This window comes from Oncorhynchus mykiss, chromosome 11, assembly GCF_057628025.1.
Source record: "Oncorhynchus mykiss isolate SJ-2025 chromosome 11, ASM5762802v1, whole genome shotgun sequence".
Taxonomy (NCBI): Eukaryota; Metazoa; Chordata; class Actinopteri; order Salmoniformes; family Salmonidae; genus Oncorhynchus; species Oncorhynchus mykiss.
This window is the reverse complement of record NC_143032.1, coordinates 80,969,965-80,987,500: the sequence shown is the minus strand read 5'-3', so window position 1 is coordinate 80,987,500 and position 17,536 is coordinate 80,969,965. Positions and strand designations below refer to the sequence as shown.

The following is a 17,536-nucleotide window of genomic DNA, read 5'->3' as shown; positions in this document are numbered from 1 at the left end:
AGTGTATTTTTGTCCGTCGTCCTGTTTTACCGTTATCTGTAGGTCGCAGGCGGGGGCCAGCTGGGGGAATCCTGGGAGTTCGGGCATCACTCCGATGGTGAAGGTCTGAGCATCACTGAGCGTGTCTGGGGACCCCTCACTTGACACCTGGAAGAGGAAGACATTTTGAATCACACTGTAATTTCAAACCTCTATCATCAGTTTTAACCATAACCATAGTCTCTCGTGGACAGACACACATGACATAAACGGCATCGTAGCGTCTGTCAGCTGACTGTTGGAAGTGACTAAGTAACGAGGAACTGTGTTTCGATTAGCTGATTTTGCATCACTGATCATTTGGACAAATCACGATTAGAATTTCGATATTTCGGAAAGGGGAGGGGACATTTGGTCCATAGAGTTGCCTAAAAACCAGCAGATAGAAACTGCCCCCCCCCCCCCCCCCCCCCCCCCCCCCCCACACACACACACACACACACACACACACACAGCACCTAATCTAGCATCTGACGCAGTTACACTAGATTTTAGTTCTGGGGTTCTGAGATTAGCCATGACCAAGAGAAGAACTGTAATAAGTAGCTATAGTAAACGGTAGGTCTAAACCTGTTGTTAGCTATAGTAAAGGGTAGGTCTAAACCTGTTGTTAGCTATAGTAAAGGGTAGGTCTAAACCTGTTGTTAGCTATAGTAAACGGTAGGTCTAAACCTGTTGTTAGCTATGGTAAAGGGTAGGTCTAAACCTGTTGTTAGCTATAGTAAACGGTAGGTCTAAACCTGTTGTTAGCTATGGTAAAGGGTAGGTCTAAACCTGTTGTTAGCTATAGTAAACGGTAGGTCTAAACCTGTTGTTAGCTATGGTAAAGGGTAGGTCTAAACCTGTTGTTAGCTATAGTAAACGGTAGGTCTAAACCTGTTGTTAGCTATGGTAAAGGGTAGGTCTAAACCTGTTGTTAGCTATAGTAAACGGTAGGTCTAAACCTGTTGTTAGCTATGGTAAAGGGTAGGTCTAAACCTGTTGTTAGCTATAGTAAACGGTAGGTCTAAACCTGTTGTTAGCTATGGTAAAGGGTAGGTCTAAACCTGTTGTTAGCTATAGTAAACGGTAGGTCTAAACCTGTTGTTAGCTATGGTAAAGGGTAGGTCTAAACCTGTTGTTAGCTATGGTAAAGGGTAGGTCTAAACCTGTTGTTAGCTATGGTAAAGGGTAGGTCTAAACCTGTTGTTAGCTATAGTAAACGGTAGGTCTAAACCTGTTGTTAGCTATAGTAAACGGTAGGTCTAAACCTGTTGTTAGCTATAGTAAACGGTAGGTCTAAACCTGTTGTTAGCTATAGTAAACGGTAGGTCTAAACCTGTTGTTAGCTATAGTAAACGGTAGGACTAAACCTGTTGTTAGCTATAGTAAACGGTAGGTCTAAACCTGTTGTTAGCTATAGTAAACGGTAGGTCTAAACCTGTTGTTAGCTATAGTAAACGGTAGGTCTAAACCTGTTGTTAGCTATAGTAAACGGTAGGTCTAAACCTGTTGTTAGCTATAGTAAACGGTAGGTCTAAACCTGTTGTTAGCTATGGTAAAGGGTAGGTCTAAACCTGTTGTTAGCTATAGTAAACGGTAGGTCTAAACCTGTTGTTAGCTATAGTAAACGGTAGGTCTAAACCTGTTGTTAGCTATGGTAAAGGGTAGGTCTAAACCTGTTGTTAGCTATAGTAAAGGGTAGGTCTAAACCTGTTGTTAGCTATGGTAAAGGGTAGGTCTAAACCTGTTGTTAGCTATGGTAAAGGGTAGGTCTAAACCTGTTGTTAGCTATAGTAAACGGTAGGTCTAAACCTGTTGTGGACCTGTTGTTCATCTAGAACTAGTAACTATGTAGTCCATTGCTTATGACCATGTAATGAGCTGCTAAGGAATGAATGTAGCACAGTATAGCATTATAATGATTATATAGTGAAACTAATGAACATGACAGCAGTTTTACTAAGTTCATCTGCCAAGTTATTTCATCCTGAAGCCTCTAATTTTCACACCGCGGATTTGACGTGTAGCCACGAGAAAAAGTTACTGACACGGTGTCATACTTAATATTTAATAGTATCTCCCAACACCCATTCCATAGAAGGTAATCTTGTCCTCCAGACAGCAGATCACTTTGAATATTAATGTCAAATTAATATTTTGAATATTTTCTTTTTTAATTATGTCAAAAGAAACTGCTTGGAAGATGACAGTATTCGCTCACGATGAAAATATCTGGCGATCTGAGTTTAGACAGGGTCATAACTGTCCTGTTGTCATGATGAGACACTTCAGAAATATTTTAGTTTTGCTTTAACCTTAGCGGATGGTGCCAAAATGTTGAGAGAGAGAGAGCGAGACAGAGAGATAGAGAGAAAGAAAGAATGAGAAAGAATGAGAGAGAGAGAGAGAGAGAAAGAGCAGAAAGAGTGGAGAGAGAGATAGAAACAGAGAGACAGAGAGAGCAAGAGAGAGAGAGAGAGAGAGAGAGAGAGAGAGAGGGACAGAAAGAGAGAGAGAGAGAGAGAAAACGATGAAACAAGAAAACGAGAGAAGGTTTAAATGGCTGTGATCTCTCTCTATGTTCTTGGCTGCTGATTTGCCTTGTTGTGCCAGGCTCTATGAAAGCTGTTAGCTTAACCTGACTGCTACACAGCCATTTGTTATGGCCTAAACGCTGCTGAGCGCTGAGTCTTCTTCACAAGGATAATCCCTAACGTAGCACTAATTTGTGAGTAATTTGGTTCCATTTTCACCAAAATGCAGTAAGATGAGACAGAGAGAGACAGAGAGATAGAGAGAGAGAGTGATAGATGTATTTCTCTGTGCCGTACACAGTGCCCTCAGAAAATATTCATACCTCACTTTTTACACATTTTGTTGTGTTACTGGTTGAATAAAAAATTGATTCAATGTAGATGTTTTTGCCACTGACCTACACACAATACTACTTAATGTCAAAGTGGAATTATGTTTTTCGACATTTTTACAAATTAATAAAAAATGAAATGCTGAAATGTCTTGAGTCAATAAGTATTCAAGCCTAACCCAAAAATGTTAAGTAAACATTGAATATCCCCTTGAGCATGGTAAAGTATACACACAGTCACTACAAGGGTGGGACTGGATTGTTTTCAGAGATAGATGAGAGGGGTTGAGGGTAGCTGAAGGGTGGGACTGGATGGTTTTCAGAGATAGATGGGAGGGGTTGAGGGTAGCTGAAGGGTGGGACTGGATGGTTTTCAGAGATAGATGGGAGGGGTTGAGGGTAGCTGAAGGGTGGGACTGGATGGTTTTCAGAGATAGATGGGAGGGGTTGAGGGTAGCTGAAGGGTGGGACTGGATGGTTTTCAGAGATAGATGGGAGGGGTTGAGGGTAGCTGAAGGGTGGGACTGGATGGTTTTCAGAGATAGATGAGAGGGGTTGAGGGTAGCTGAAGGGTGGGACTGGATGGTTTTCAGAGATAGATGGGAGGGGTTGAGGGTAGCTGAAGGGTGGGACTGGATGGTTTTCAGAGATAGATGGGAGGGGTTGAGGGTAGCTGAAGGGTGGGACTGGATTGTTTTCAGAGATAGATGGGAGGGGTTGAGGGTAGCTGAAGGGTGGGACTGGATGGTTTTCAGAGATAGATGGGAGGGGTTGAGGGTAGCTGAAGGGTGGGACTGGATGGTTTTCAGAGATAGATGAGAGGGGTTGAGGGTAGCTGAAGGGTGGGACTGGATGGTTTTCAGAGATAGATGGGAGGGGTTGAGGGTAGCTGAAGGGTGGGACTGGATGGTTTTCAGAGATATATGAGAGGGATTGAGGGTAGCTGAAGGGTGGGGCTGGATGGTTTTCAGAGATAGATGAGAGGGGTTGAGGGTAGCTGAAGGGTGGGACTGGATGGTTTTCAGAGATAGATGGGAGGGGTTGAGGGTAGCTGAAGGGTGGGACTGGATGGTTTTCAGAGATAGATGGGAGGGGTTGAGGGTAGCTGAAGGGTGGGACTGGATGGTTTTCAGAGATAGATTCATTACTTTAATCCATTTAGAAGACGGGTGGAAGAACAAAAATATATTAAAATAAGATCAAACAAATATATATATGGGGGAGATTGGAAATGATGCAGACAATTACATTGATAGAATCCACAATCTATCTGCGATATTAAAACTGATTTACCTCCTAAAAAAATGTAAAGACTTGAGAATGGATGGCTAAGAAGAATGGCGGAGGAGAGGAGGGAGAGGTACAATGAGGGAAAAGGAATGGAGATGGAAGTAAGAATTTGGAAGTAGAGAGGGATATGCAGAGGAGAAGAGAAGAAGAGAGAAGGAGAGAGGGATACGGAGAGGAGAAGAGAAGAGGAGAGAGAAGGAGAGAGGGATACGGAGAGGAGAAGAGAAGAGAAGAGAGAAGTAGAGAGGGATACGGAGAGGAGAAGAGAAGAGAAGAGAGAAGGAGAGAGGGATACGGAGAGGAGAAGAGGAGAAGAGAAGAGGAGAGAGAAGGAGAGAGGGATATGGAGAGGAGAAGAGAAGAGGAGAGAGAAGGAGAGAGGGATACGGAGAGGAGAAGAAAAGAGGAGAGAGAAGGAGAGAGGGATACGGAGAGGAGAAGAGAAGAGGAGAGAGAAGGCGAGAGGGATACGGAGAGGAGAAGAGAAGAGAGAAGGAGAGAGGGATACAGAGAGGAAAAGAGAAGGAGAGAGATAGAAATAAGAAAGTAACAGAGTTGAAAAAAAGCTGTAGAAGACAGGGAGAAAGAAAGAAAAGAGCATGCAGAAGGAAAAGAAAACGGACCGTGGAAAGATTGTTTGTGAGTTTATGCCCAGTGAACCTGAGGCAGGCAGGCAGACAGGCCAGCTTGGCAGACAGGTGGATGGGTAGGTGGACAATGGACACACAACCACAACTAACCTGGAACAGGAAGGTGTCTCCTTCCGTCATGCCGGTGGTGCCAAAGTGTTTGTACCACACAGTGCCCTCATTCACATCCTGCTGAGTGAAGGAGGAGGTGGGGGTAGAGCTCCTGTCGTCGGGAGAGGGCTGCCAACCTTCCAATGGGCCGTCGGCTGGCATTGGCACCAACAGCACTTCACCTGGAGGGAGGAAAGGGAGAAATAGAGAAGAGGGAGGGGATAGATGGGGGAGAGAATCACGAAGGGAGAAATAGAGAAGAGGGAGGGGATAGATGGGGGAGAGAATCAGGAAGGGAGAAATAGAGAAGAGGGAGGGGATAGATGGGGGAGAGAATCGGGAAGGGAGAAATAGAAGTTAAGGGAGAGGGGAGAGAGAATCAGGAAAGGAGAGAGAAACTCCATTTTACATTTGGCTAGAAATTCAAAAGTAAATTCTCTTGACAAAGAAAAATGTCCTCCTGTGTGCTACCTATATCCGCCCACTAGAATCCCCATACTTTAAATAAGACAGCTTCTCCATCCTGGAGGGGGAAAATCAACCATTACCAGACCCAGGGACATTTACTTGTCTGTGGCGACCTAAATGCCAGAACCGGACAAGAACCTGACACCCTCAGCACACAGGGGGACAAACACCTACCTGGAGGTGACAGCATTCCTTCCCCGATATGCTCCCCTAGACACAACTATGACAACATAACCAACAAAAACAGGTCACAACTCCTGCAGCTCTGTCGCACGCTGGGTATGTACATAGACAATGGTAGGCTTTGAGGGGACTGCTATGGTAGGTACACCTAGAGCTCATCTCTTGGCAGTAGTACTGTAGACTACTTTATCACTGACCTCAACCCAGAGTCTCTCAGAGCGTTCACAGTCAGCCCACTGACAACCCTATCAGACCACAGCAAAATCACAATCTATTTGAACAGAGCAATACTCAATCATGAGGCATCAAAGCCAAAGGAGCTGAGTAATATTAAGAAATGCTATAGATGGAAGGAATGTCATTTGGAAAACAACCAAAAAGCAACAACAAATTCAATCCCTTTTAGACAATTTCCCGGACAAAACATTTCACTGTAATAGTGAAGGTGTCAACTTGGCAGTAGAAAACCTAAACAGTATATTTGACCTCTCAGCTTCCCTAGAAAATCTAAAAATCGCAAATAGAAAACCGAAGAGAATAAACAACACTGACAAATGGTTTGATGAAGAATGCAAAAATCTCAATTGAAAAAAAAGAAATCAAAAAAAGAAATTGAGAAACCTGTCCAACCAAAAACATAGAGACCCAGAAAACCGGAGTCTACGCCTTCACTACGGTGAATCACTACAACAATACAGAAATACACTACGGAAAAAGAAGGAACAGCGCGTCAGAAATCAGCTCAATGTAACTGAAGAATCGATAGAATCTAACCACTTCTGGGAAAATTGGTAAACACTAAACAAACAACAACACAAAGAGTTATCTTTCCAAAATGGAGATGTATGTGTAAACCACTTCTCCAATCGCTTTGGCTCTATAACAAAGAACAAACAGCAAAAACATATACATGATCAAATACACATCTTAGAATCTACTATTAAAGACGACCAGAACACACTGGATTCTCCAATTACATTGAACTACAGTACAAAATACAAACCCTCCAACCCAAAAAGGCCTGTGGTGTTGATGGTATCCTCAATGAAATGATCAAATATACAGACAACAAATTCCAGTTGGCTATACCAAAACTCTTCAACATCATCCTCAGCTCTCAGCTCTCTGGCATCTTCCCCAATATTTGATGCCAAGGACTGACACCTTAATTGACAAACAAACAGACCAAAACAAAGGCAAAGTTATTATCCTTTGTTGATTTCAAAAAAGCCTTTGACTCAATTTGGCATGAGGGTCTGCTATACAAACTGATGGAAAGTAGTGTTGGGGGAAAAATATACGACATTCTAAAATCCATGTACACAAACAACAAGTGTGCGGATAAAATAGTAAAAAAACACACACATTTCTTCCCACAGGGCCGTGGGGTGAGACAGGGATGCAGCTTAAGCCCCACCCTCTTCACCATATATATCAATGAATTGGCGCGGGCACTAGAAAAGTCTGCAGCACCCGGCCTCACCCTACTAGAATCTGAAGTCAAATGTCTACTGTTTGCTGATGATCTGGTGCTTCTGTCCCCAACCAAGGAGGGCCTACAGCATCACCTAGATCTTCTGCACAGATTCTGTCAGACCTGGGCCCTGACAGTAAATCTCAGTAAGACCAAAATAATGGTGTTCCAAAAAAGGTCCAGTTGCCATGACCACAAATACAAATTCCATCTAGACACTGTTGCCCTAGAGCACACAAAAAACTATACATACCTTGGCCTAAACATCAGCGCCACAGGTAACTTCCACAAAGCTGTGAACGATCTGAGAGACAAGAAGGGTCTTCTATGCCATCAAAAGGAACATAAAATTCAACATACCAATTAGGATCTGGCAAAAAAAACTTGAATCAGTCATAGAGCCCATTGCCCTTCATGGTTGTGAGGTCTGGAGTCCGCTCACCAACAAAGAATTCACAAAATGGGACAAACACCAAATTGAGACTCTGCATGCAGAATTCTGCAACAATATCCTCCGTGTACAACGTAGAACACCAAATAATGCATGCAGAGCAGAACTAGGCCGATATTATATCCACTATTTATCCAAATCCAGAAAAGAGCCATTAAATTCTACAACAACCTAAAAGGAAGTGATTCCCAAACCTTCCATAACAAAGCCATCACCTACAGAGAGATGAACTTGGAGAAGAGTCCCCTAAGCAAACTGGTCCTGGGGCTCTGTTCACAAACACAAACAGAGCCCCAAGTACTTTAACCATTTGCACATCGTTACAACACTGTAAATATACATAATATGACATCTGTAATGTCTTTATTCTTTTGTAACTTCTGTGAGTGTAATGTTTAATGTTCATTTTATTGTTTATTTCACTTTTGTTTATTATCTACTTCCATTACTTTGGCAATGTTAACATATGTTTCCCATGCCAATAAAGCACCTTGAATTGATTTGAATTGAGAGAAGGTAAGGGAGAGGGGAGAGAGAATCAGGAATGGAGCGAGATAGAAGGTAAGGGAGAGGGGAGAGAGAATCAGGAAGGGAGAGAGAGAGAGAATCAGGAAGGGAGAGAGAGAGAGAAGGTAAGGGAGAGGGGAGAGAGAATCAGGAAGGGAGAGGGGAGAGAGAATCAGGAAGAGAGAGAGAGAAGGTAAGGGAGAGGGGAGAGAGAATCAGGAAGGGAGAGAGATAGAAGGTAAGGGAGAGGGGAGAGAGAATCAGGAAGGGAGAGAGAGAGAGAAGGTAAGGGAGAGGGGAGAGAGAATCAGGAAGGGAGAGAGAGAATCAGGAAGGGAGAGAGAGAGAGGGTAAGGGCGAGGGGAGAGAGAATCAGGAAGGGAGAGAGAGAGAAGGTAAGGGAGAGGGGAGAGAGAATCAGGAAGGGAGAGAGAGAGAAGGTAAGGGAGAGGGGAGAGAGAATCAGGAAGGGAGAGAGAGAGAGAGAATCAGGAAGGGAGAGAGAGAGAGAAGGTAAGGGAGAGGGGAGAGAGAATCAGGAAGGGAGAGGGGAGAGAGAATCAGGAAGGGAGAGAGAGAGAGAAGGTAAGGGAGAGGGGAGAGAGAATCAGGAAGGGAGAGAGAGAGAGAATCAGGAAGGGAGAGCGAGAGAGAAGGTAAGGGAGAGGGGAGAGAGAATCAGGAAGGGAGAGAGAGAGAAGGTAAGGGAGAGGGGAGAGAGAATCAGGAAGGGAGAGAGAGAATCAGGAAGGGAGAGAGAGAATCAGGAAGGGAGAGAGAGAAGGTAAGGGAGAGGGGAGAGAGAATCAGGAAGGGAGAGGGGAGAGAGAAGGTAAGGGAGAGGGGAGAGAGAGAAGGTAAGGGAGAGAGGGAGAGAGAGAAGGTAAGGGAGAGAGAGAATCAGGAAGGGAGAGAGAGAGAAGGTAAGGGAGAGGGGAGAGTAAATCAGGAATGGAGATAGAGAGGTTAAGGGAGAGAGAATCAGGAAGGGAGAAAGAGTGGATAATTCGATAATTAGGGGTGTGTGGGAGGTAAAGGGAGAGTCAGAAAGACAAACTAACATCATCACCATCTTAACAGTGTGAGTAAGCAGAAACAGGAGCATGTTTGGGGGGGGGGGAGGGGGTAAGGCCACGTATCGTACCGTATTTGGGGCTTCCTTTGGAGCTCACTATGGTGTAAATGATCTGGTCATCGCTGGCACCCTGATACTCTGTCCTCAGATACCTCTTCCCCAACTGTACCATGCCTCCCTCTCTCACCCACGTGACGGGCACCGACAGAACACGAGGAGCCTGGGTAAGCTGTAAAAACACAAGATATGTAACAATTATTATTTATTTTCAATGGCAGATATTGTTTGAAAGTACTGTAACTCAAATCAGTTATTCAGCCTGAGGCCCAACCCATGGGGGCGTCTGATTCATTATTCGTATCGGAGCAGGAAGTTGTCTCATCCTGCCAACCAACATGCACCGTCCTCATCAATTCAGGTGTGCATTTTTCTCTTAATTGAGTTAATGACCCGGCACAGGTGTTCTCAGGCCAGCCATGTGAATCACAACAGCATAGCAGCAGTATGAAAAGCCCAGAGTCAGCTGTCAGCAGCAACGAAGAGAGACAGAGAGACAGAGAGCTGCTGTTCTTCTGAGCAGCAACAGAGAGAGACAGAGAGCTGCCGTTCCTCTGAGCAGCAACAGAGACACACAGAGAGCTGCCATTCCTCTGAGCAGCAACAGAGAGAGACAGAGAGCTGCCGTTCCTCTGAGCAGCAACAGAGAGAGACAGAGAGCTGCCATTCCTCTGAGCAGCAACAGAGAGACAGACAGAGAGCTGCCATTCCTCTGAGCAGCAACAGAGAGAGACAGAGAGCTGCTGTTCCTGTGAGCAGTAACAGAGACATACAGAGAGCTGCTGTTCTTCTGAGCAGCAACAGAGACACACAGAGAGCTGCTGTTCCTCTGAGCAGCAACAGAGAGAGACAGAGAGCTGCTGTTCCTCTGAGCAGCAACAGAGAGAGACAGAGAGCTGCTGTTCCTCTGAGCAGCAACAGAGACACATAGAGAGTAACGCTGACCAAAGAGAGAAAGAAGTCAGCTTGCATACCAAATGGCACCCTATTCCCTATACACTGAGTGTACTAAACAGAAAACAAAACTGATCCCTTATTTGATGTCACATGTTACATCCACTTCAAATCAGTAAAGGGGAGGAGGCAGGTTAAAGAAGGATTTTTAAGCCTTGAGACAATTGAGACATGGTGTTGTGTATGTGTGGCATTCAGAGGGTGAACGGGCAAGACAAAATATTTAAGTGCCTTTGAAAGTGGTTTGATAGTAGGTGCCAGGGGCACCGGTTTGAGTGTGTCAAGAACCACAATGCTGCTGGGTTTTTCACACTCAACAGTTTCCAGTGTGTATCAAGAATGGTCCACCACCTAAAGAACACCCAGACAACTTGACACAACTGTTGGAAGCATTGAGTCAACATGGGCCAGCATCCCTGTGGAACGCTTTTCGACACCTTTTAGAGTCCATGTCCCTGACAAATGGAGGCTGTTCTGAGGGCAACTCAATATCAGGAAAGTGTTGCTAATGTTTTGTACACTCACTACTTTTGACCGGGGCCCATAGTCGAGGATAGGGTGCCATTTGGGATGAACCCAGAGTGCTTAGCCCTCTGAGGTGGAAAGTCATCCATCACCGTCTCATTAAAGACTAATTACTCTCCAGCTCTCTCCATGATCCGTCTCTCAGGAGCTCCTTTGTACCCCGGCTAGGACAAGGCTTGACAAGGCTTGGCACCGATGCCGACTGGGTCGGGTGGGGAACAGTTGGAGAGAGAGCTTTTGATGATGGCAGTATTTCGCGTTTTGCCTAAAAAAAAACCCTGAGAGAGATCAACCAACTGTACTCGGAGTCTGCTGCTGCACGGGGTAGCATCTCAAACACGTCTACAGTGGTTCACTTGGCAACCTCTCCTTTGTCTACACAGACGTAAAAAAAAAAAACATGGAGGACGCTATGCTTACAGCTGTCAGGTTCACATCAGCAGATGAAGGGAAGGGAGCGAGGAGAAAAAGAGTGATTGAATAGAATTTTTTTTAATTAATTTTTTTTAAATAAGTGCATTATAAATCTAGGAGGTTCTCTTAGCATTATATCTAGTGTCTATCTTCAGTCATATACCAGCACACTGCTTGACAGAGAGCAGAATCAGGTGTTACAACATGTAACATGTAACAACATGAATATGTGATGTATGTGAGGGAGAAAGGGATGGAAGGAGTGATATTGATTTACAGAGTGAAAAAAATAAGAGAAGTAGAGAAGAGGGGGAGTAGGAGAGGAGAGGAGGAAAGGTGTGTGTGTGTGTGTGTGTGTGTGTGTGTGTGTGTGTGTGTGTGTGTGTGTGTGTGTGTGTGTGTGATTGTGTGTGTCTAGGTGAACATACTCCTCCTATAGGCTAGGCTATATTTATTACTCCACTTTCCTAATATTAAGCACATTACTTATCTTTACAACAGGAGTACAGGTTACCTGGCTGACATGAAAATGAATCACTGGAAAATCGTCTTCATTTGGCTATTTTTAAGTGCATAGATAACATGTATGTTACACATGATCCACTCTAAATCAAAACTAATTTCACAGACACAGTGCCAGTCAAAAGTTTGCACCAACCTACTCATTCAACTATATAATTACTTTTTTTTATACCAAGAGCGCAAATCTGTCATCGAGGAAAAGGGTGGCTACTTTGAAGAATCGCAAAATTGTAAATATTTCTAAAATAAAATATAAACACATTTTTGGTTACTACATGATTCCATATGTGTTATTCCATCATTTTGATTCCTTCACTATTAATCTACAATGTAGAATATATCATTATGAATATTATATAGTATATGAAAAGACAACATTCATTGGAGAATAGTCTGATGGGTGACAATATTGGCCGATGCAGGAAGTCAAGAAACCAAGAAGCCTTTTTCAAATCATAGTCGCACACTTCATACAGCCTAGACCATACGTAACCCTAACCCTAACCCTAGACCATACGTAACCCTAACCCTAGACCATACGCCTATACGTTTGGCTAAGGTTTGGTTTCGCAAAACCAAATAACTTCTTAAAATGAAGCACGTTATTTTGCTTTACCAACCCGGAATAGAGCCTACCTGGTATGCATAGGAGGTGAGTTTCTGGTATACATAGGAGGTGAGTTAGTGGTATACATAGGAGATGAGTGAGTTACTGGTATACATAGGAGATGAGTGAGTTACTGGTATACATAGGAGGTGAGTGAGTTAGTGGTATACATAGGAGGGGAGTTACTGGTATACATAGGAGGTGAGTGAGTTAGTGGTATACATAGGAGGTGAGTGAGTTACTGGTATACATAGGAGGTGAGTTAGTGGTATACATAGGAGGTGAGTGAGTTAGTGGTATACATAGGAGGTGAGTTAGTGGTATACATAGGAGGTGAGTTACTGGTACACATAGGAGGTGAGTTAGTGGTATACATAGGAGGTGAGTGGGTTACTGGTATACATAGGAGGTGAGTGAGTTACTGGTATACATAGGAGGTGAGTGAGTTACTGGTATACATAGGAGGTGAGTGAGTTACTGGTATACATAGGAGGGGAGTTACTGGTATACATAGGAGGTGAGTGAGTTACTGGTATACATAGGAGGTGAGTGAGTTAGTGGTATACATAGGTGAGTTAGTGGTATACATAGGAGGTGAGTTAGTGGTATACATAGGAGGTGAGTTACTGGTATACATAGGAGGTGAGTTACTGGTATACATAGGAGGTGAGTTAGTGGTATACATAGGAGGTGAGTGAGTTACTGGTATACATAGGAGGTGAGTGAGTTAGTGGTATACATAGGAGGTGAGTTAGTGGTATACATAGGAGGTGAGTTAGTGGTATACATAGGAGGTGAGTTACTGGTATACATAGGAGGTGAGTTACTGGTACACATAGGAGGTGAGTTAGTGGTATACATAGGAGGTGAGTGGCTTACTGGTTTACATAGGAGGTGAGTTACTGGTATACATAGGAGGTGAGTTAGTGGTATACATAGGAGGTGAGTGAGTTAGTGGTATACATAGGAGGTGAGTGAGTTACTGGTATACATAGGAGGTGAGTGAGTTACTGGTATACATAGGAGGGGAGTTACTGGTATACATAGGAGGTGAGTGAGTTACTGGTATACATAGGAGGTGAGTGAGTTTCTGGTATACATAGGAGGTGAGTGAGTTAGTGGTATACATAGGAGGTGAGTGAGTTACTGGTATACATAGGAGGTGAGTGAGTTTCTGGTATACATAGGAGGTGAGTGAGTTTCTGGTATACATAGGAGGTGAGTGAGTTACTGGTATACATAGGAGGCGAGTGAGTTTCTGGTATACATAGGAGGTGAGTTACTGGTATACATAGGAGGTGAGTGAGTTACTGGTATACATAGGAGGTGAGTGAGTTAGTGGTATACATAGGAGGTGAGTGAGTTACTGGTATACATAGGAGGTGAGTGAGTTAGTGGTATACATAGGAGGTGAGTTAGTGGTATACATAGGAGGTGAGTGAGTTAGTGGTATACATAGGAGGTGAGTGAGTTTCGTGCTTGGGGAAGATCATTTTTACATTAAAAATGCACCTTTAGAATAAATCATTATAATCACATTTTGTGTTCACTTTTGAGAACAGTGTTTTTCCCTCTAATTGATTGCATTTTTATCTCAACAATCGAGCTTATAGTCTTCTGCTACAGCCTACTGCTATAGCCTACTGCTGCACTTATAATGTGAAGAAACAGCCCAATAGTTGATCGACATTTTAACCTAAACGTTCTCATCTGTGGTATCAGCTTCATTGATTTTAAAAGTGTTTTTGATGTGAGTTGTTGGGTTTATTTGGGATTTATCACATCCCACAACTGCCCCAGATTATGTATGGAATATTTAGAGATGGTTTGGGGACGCCTTGCTGCCTAAGGACCTGGACAGGTCGCCTTAATAGAACGAAACCATGAATTCTGCTCTGTTTCAGAGAATTATACAGGAGAACGTCAGAACATCAGTCTGTGAACTGAAGCTGAAGTGCAGTTGGGTCATGCAGCAAGACAATGATCCAAAACACACAACCACGTCTACATGAAAATGGCTAAAAAAGCAACCCATTTGAAGCTTTGGATTGGCTTAGTCAAAGTCAATACCTAATCCCAATTGGGATGTTGTGGCAGGACTTGAAATTAGCAGTTCAGGCTTGAAAACCCATAAATGTTGCTTGGGTCCAGCAGTTCTGCATGGAAGAGTTACTGGTATACAGTCTCTCCACAGCAACGTGAGAGACTGATCAACAACTACAGGAAGTGGTTGGTTGGAGTCATTGCAGCTAAAGGTGGCACAACCAGTTACTGAGTGTAAGGGGGCAATTACTTTTTCACACAGGGGCATTGGGTGTTACAGAACTTTGTTTATGAAATAAAGTGTTTGCATTCACTCGCGTGAAACAGCATTCAACATGATATGATCTGACAGTCATGCAAAAAACATATCTATCTCTCTCTCTCTCTCTCTCTCTCTCTCTCTCTCTCTCTCTCTCTCTCTCTCTCTCTCTCTCTCTCTCTCTCTCTCTCTCTCTCTCTCTCTCTCTCTCTCTCTCTCTCTCTCTCTCTCTCTCTCTCTCTCTCTCTCTCTCTCTCTCTCTCTCTCTCTCTCTCTCACCTTCTGAGTAATGCTGATCTGCATTAGAATGTTCTGGTAGCTGTTTCCATCGTTGACCTGTAGCAGCATCCTGTCCCGTTGCCCCGGCGACCCATCATGGACATACTGCACCTGTTCCCGTGACAACTCCTCCATCTTGAACTGGCTCAGCGCCAGGTCTCCATTGAGACGGGTCAGGCGGCCATGTTGGGGCGGGTCCAGAACCATGACCAGGACATCCTGCGAGGAAGAGGCACACACAAGGGGATGTTTAGACACACACACACACACACACATACACACACACACACACGCACAGACAGATATACATGCATACACACACACACACACACACACACACACACACCTGAGGGTTGTCTGGGTCGTCGATCTGAAGCACGGCCTTGGAGATGATTGCCGTCTCCCCTCCGTCCACCAGCAAAGGATTGTTGGTAAGAATCTGTGGGGGCTGTGTGACAGGAGAGGGAAGCAGAGTTACAATTCACTGATTCAGACTTTTACAAAGCGTTACTCATTGTTCTTTTAGATAACAAATAAATTGTCTCTTACACAGGAGTGAAAACATTTCTGGACTTGATAGTTGAAATGGGAGAGGGGCTGCACAAAAAATGTAACCAGAATTAGGTGGAGAAGAGGTGAACTCTGTGTTAAGGGATTTTTTTTTTATCGATAATGACTAATTATGTATACATTTCAATCAGGACTGACTAATCAGAATACTATTATGTTACTGTATAGATGTATGAATTTTCTTTTAACCCTAGTACTGAATTGACAGAGTGTTTAATTTGAATTGGGTATTAAAACATAGAGGAATATAATTCCTGTAACACTCTGTCTCTGTCGTACTCAACTGTAAAACTGAATTAGATAAGGAACGGCAGAACAGCACCAGAACTGGCCCCGATTCTAAAACAAGGGCCAACATTTCGACACTATATTGGAGATGGTGAAACCGGAGGGATGGCTGAACTATCTCAGAGAGGCCCCTACTGTTACGAGAACACATTCTTCTGATCACTATCTGTCTCACATTCAAAGAAGGCCATACTTGAAATGACAGCGATATGTGGTCGTTTTCCCACAGTAAACTTAGTTGATTGCACTGCCTATTAAGTCCCACTGGATAAGTGTCTGCTAAATTACTCAAATGTAAAAGTAAGTATTTCCACAGTGGTGAAACGTGGCCAATCCTCTGTCAGCTGTCGGCCTGGGTGTTGATATAACAGAACACAAGGTGAAGCTATTATCCCTACTTAAGAAAAGGCTACCTGAGCTGTTACACGATGGCAACAGCGTTGGAGTTGACGTACAGCGGGTTTAAGTAGCGATCTCTCTCTCTCATTTAGCGAGTGAGCGTCAGAGCGGAAGACCGCCTACTAGGAGGTATGAAAGGATTCTCACTGTGCTGTATCTATGTGTAAGGTACAGTCAGGCACATCTACAATAAGGCGCCAACTCCAACAGCAGTCACTCATTTAAATTGGCCTCTGCCGAACATTTATCAGGAGTGAATTAATCCCATTTCCAGACTGATGGACAAACGTGGCCTTCGTTAGCCGATACGGAAAGACAGGGAGAAAACTCACGACGCATTGGCTTAATCGTCCAACCAATCATCTCCCACAGCACATTCCCCCCCGTACGATAGCATACCACAACAACAGATCCACGCCTCGCAGTCATGGGATTCTCTACATTTAAAGGCCTAGTGCAGTCCAAAAACTTGATTTATCTGTGTTTTATATTTTCACACTATGAGGTTGGAATTATACTGTGAAATTGTGAATGCCCTTTTTAGTGTAAGAGCTGTTTTTTTGTTTTGGTGGGATGAAGTTTTGAATTGCATAATCTCAGTTAACCCAGTACGATTAAGTTGTATTAAATTTGATTCAGTTCTGGGCCCATACGTGTTAAGAGAAGAGATAGATTGAGGACCGGACCCAGAACAAAGAGCTCCATCTTTTTACAGGCAAGTCTATGGTCTAAATGTGCCCTCCCTTCCTGAAATTCTGATTGGTCCAAAGCACCAGAACTAATGCTGCTCATTATATCATGACATATCTATGGTACCATTATGTTGACGTTGTCTGTCCACAACAGATTAAGGTATTAGTTAATAGGCAAAGAGAGTTTCGAACCTCTTTGTTTGAAGGTTACATATCCCTCCCATTAGGCTCCTCCCATTAGGCTCCTCCCGTTAGGCTCCCCCCGTTAGGCTCCCCCCATCAGGCTCCTCCCATTAGACTCCCCCGTCAGGCTCCTCCCATTAGGCTCCCTCCGTCAGGCTCCCCCCGTCAGGCTCCTCCCATTAGGCTCCCCCTGTCAGGCTCCTCCCATTAGGCTCCCCCGTCAGGCTCCTCCCATTAGGCTCCCCCGTCAGGCTCCTCCCATTAGGCTCCTCACCCAGACCACCCCCAGTCAGCCCTAGCAAAATTATCGCTTGTGAAATTGTTCTTGGCTAAGAAGTTATTTTTGCTCCTTCTTGACCATATCAATTGAAAACAATCACAGTAAGGTATTACTTGTTCCCCAGAAATGATTTGATATTGAGATAAAAACGTCTGAATTGGACCTTTTAATAGACAGACACTTTACTCAGTAAGGTCACTCCCACTGGGGCCAAATTTAAATTCCTAATGTATCAGCCTTTTATGCGCTGTGTGTAATAGCCTGATACACAGCGATGTAACTTACTTAAGTAAAAATACTTTAAAGTACTACTTAAGTAGTTTTTTGGGGTGCATCTGTACTTTACTTTCTTATTTATATTTTGGACAACTTTTACTTTTACTTCACTA

General features: G+C 43.8%; 1 protein-coding gene across 5 annotated transcripts in view; it reads right to left on the bottom strand.

Annotated features, from left to right (window-relative positions):
• Window positions 1-17,536, bottom strand: part of LOC110535129 (extracellular matrix organizing protein FRAS1) — a 349,490-nt gene that overhangs the window by 72,697 nt on the left and 259,257 nt on the right. For all 5 annotated transcript variants that reach the window (XR_016484722.1, XM_090191232.1, XM_090191233.1 and 2 more), the window contains 5 exons: window positions 15,082-15,183; window positions 14,736-14,954; window positions 9,145-9,304; window positions 4,918-5,099; window positions 31-147 (listed from right to left, as the gene is read on the bottom strand). Coding sequence is in view for 4 of the 5 variants with exons in the window: in XM_090191232.1 (XP_090047358.1) it covers window positions 31-147; window positions 4,918-5,099; window positions 9,145-9,304; window positions 14,736-14,954; window positions 15,082-15,183 (780 nt within the window). In the remaining variant the exon portion in view is untranslated. The remainder of the gene's footprint in view (window positions 1-30; window positions 148-4,917; window positions 5,100-9,144; window positions 9,305-14,735; window positions 14,955-15,081; window positions 15,184-17,536) is intronic.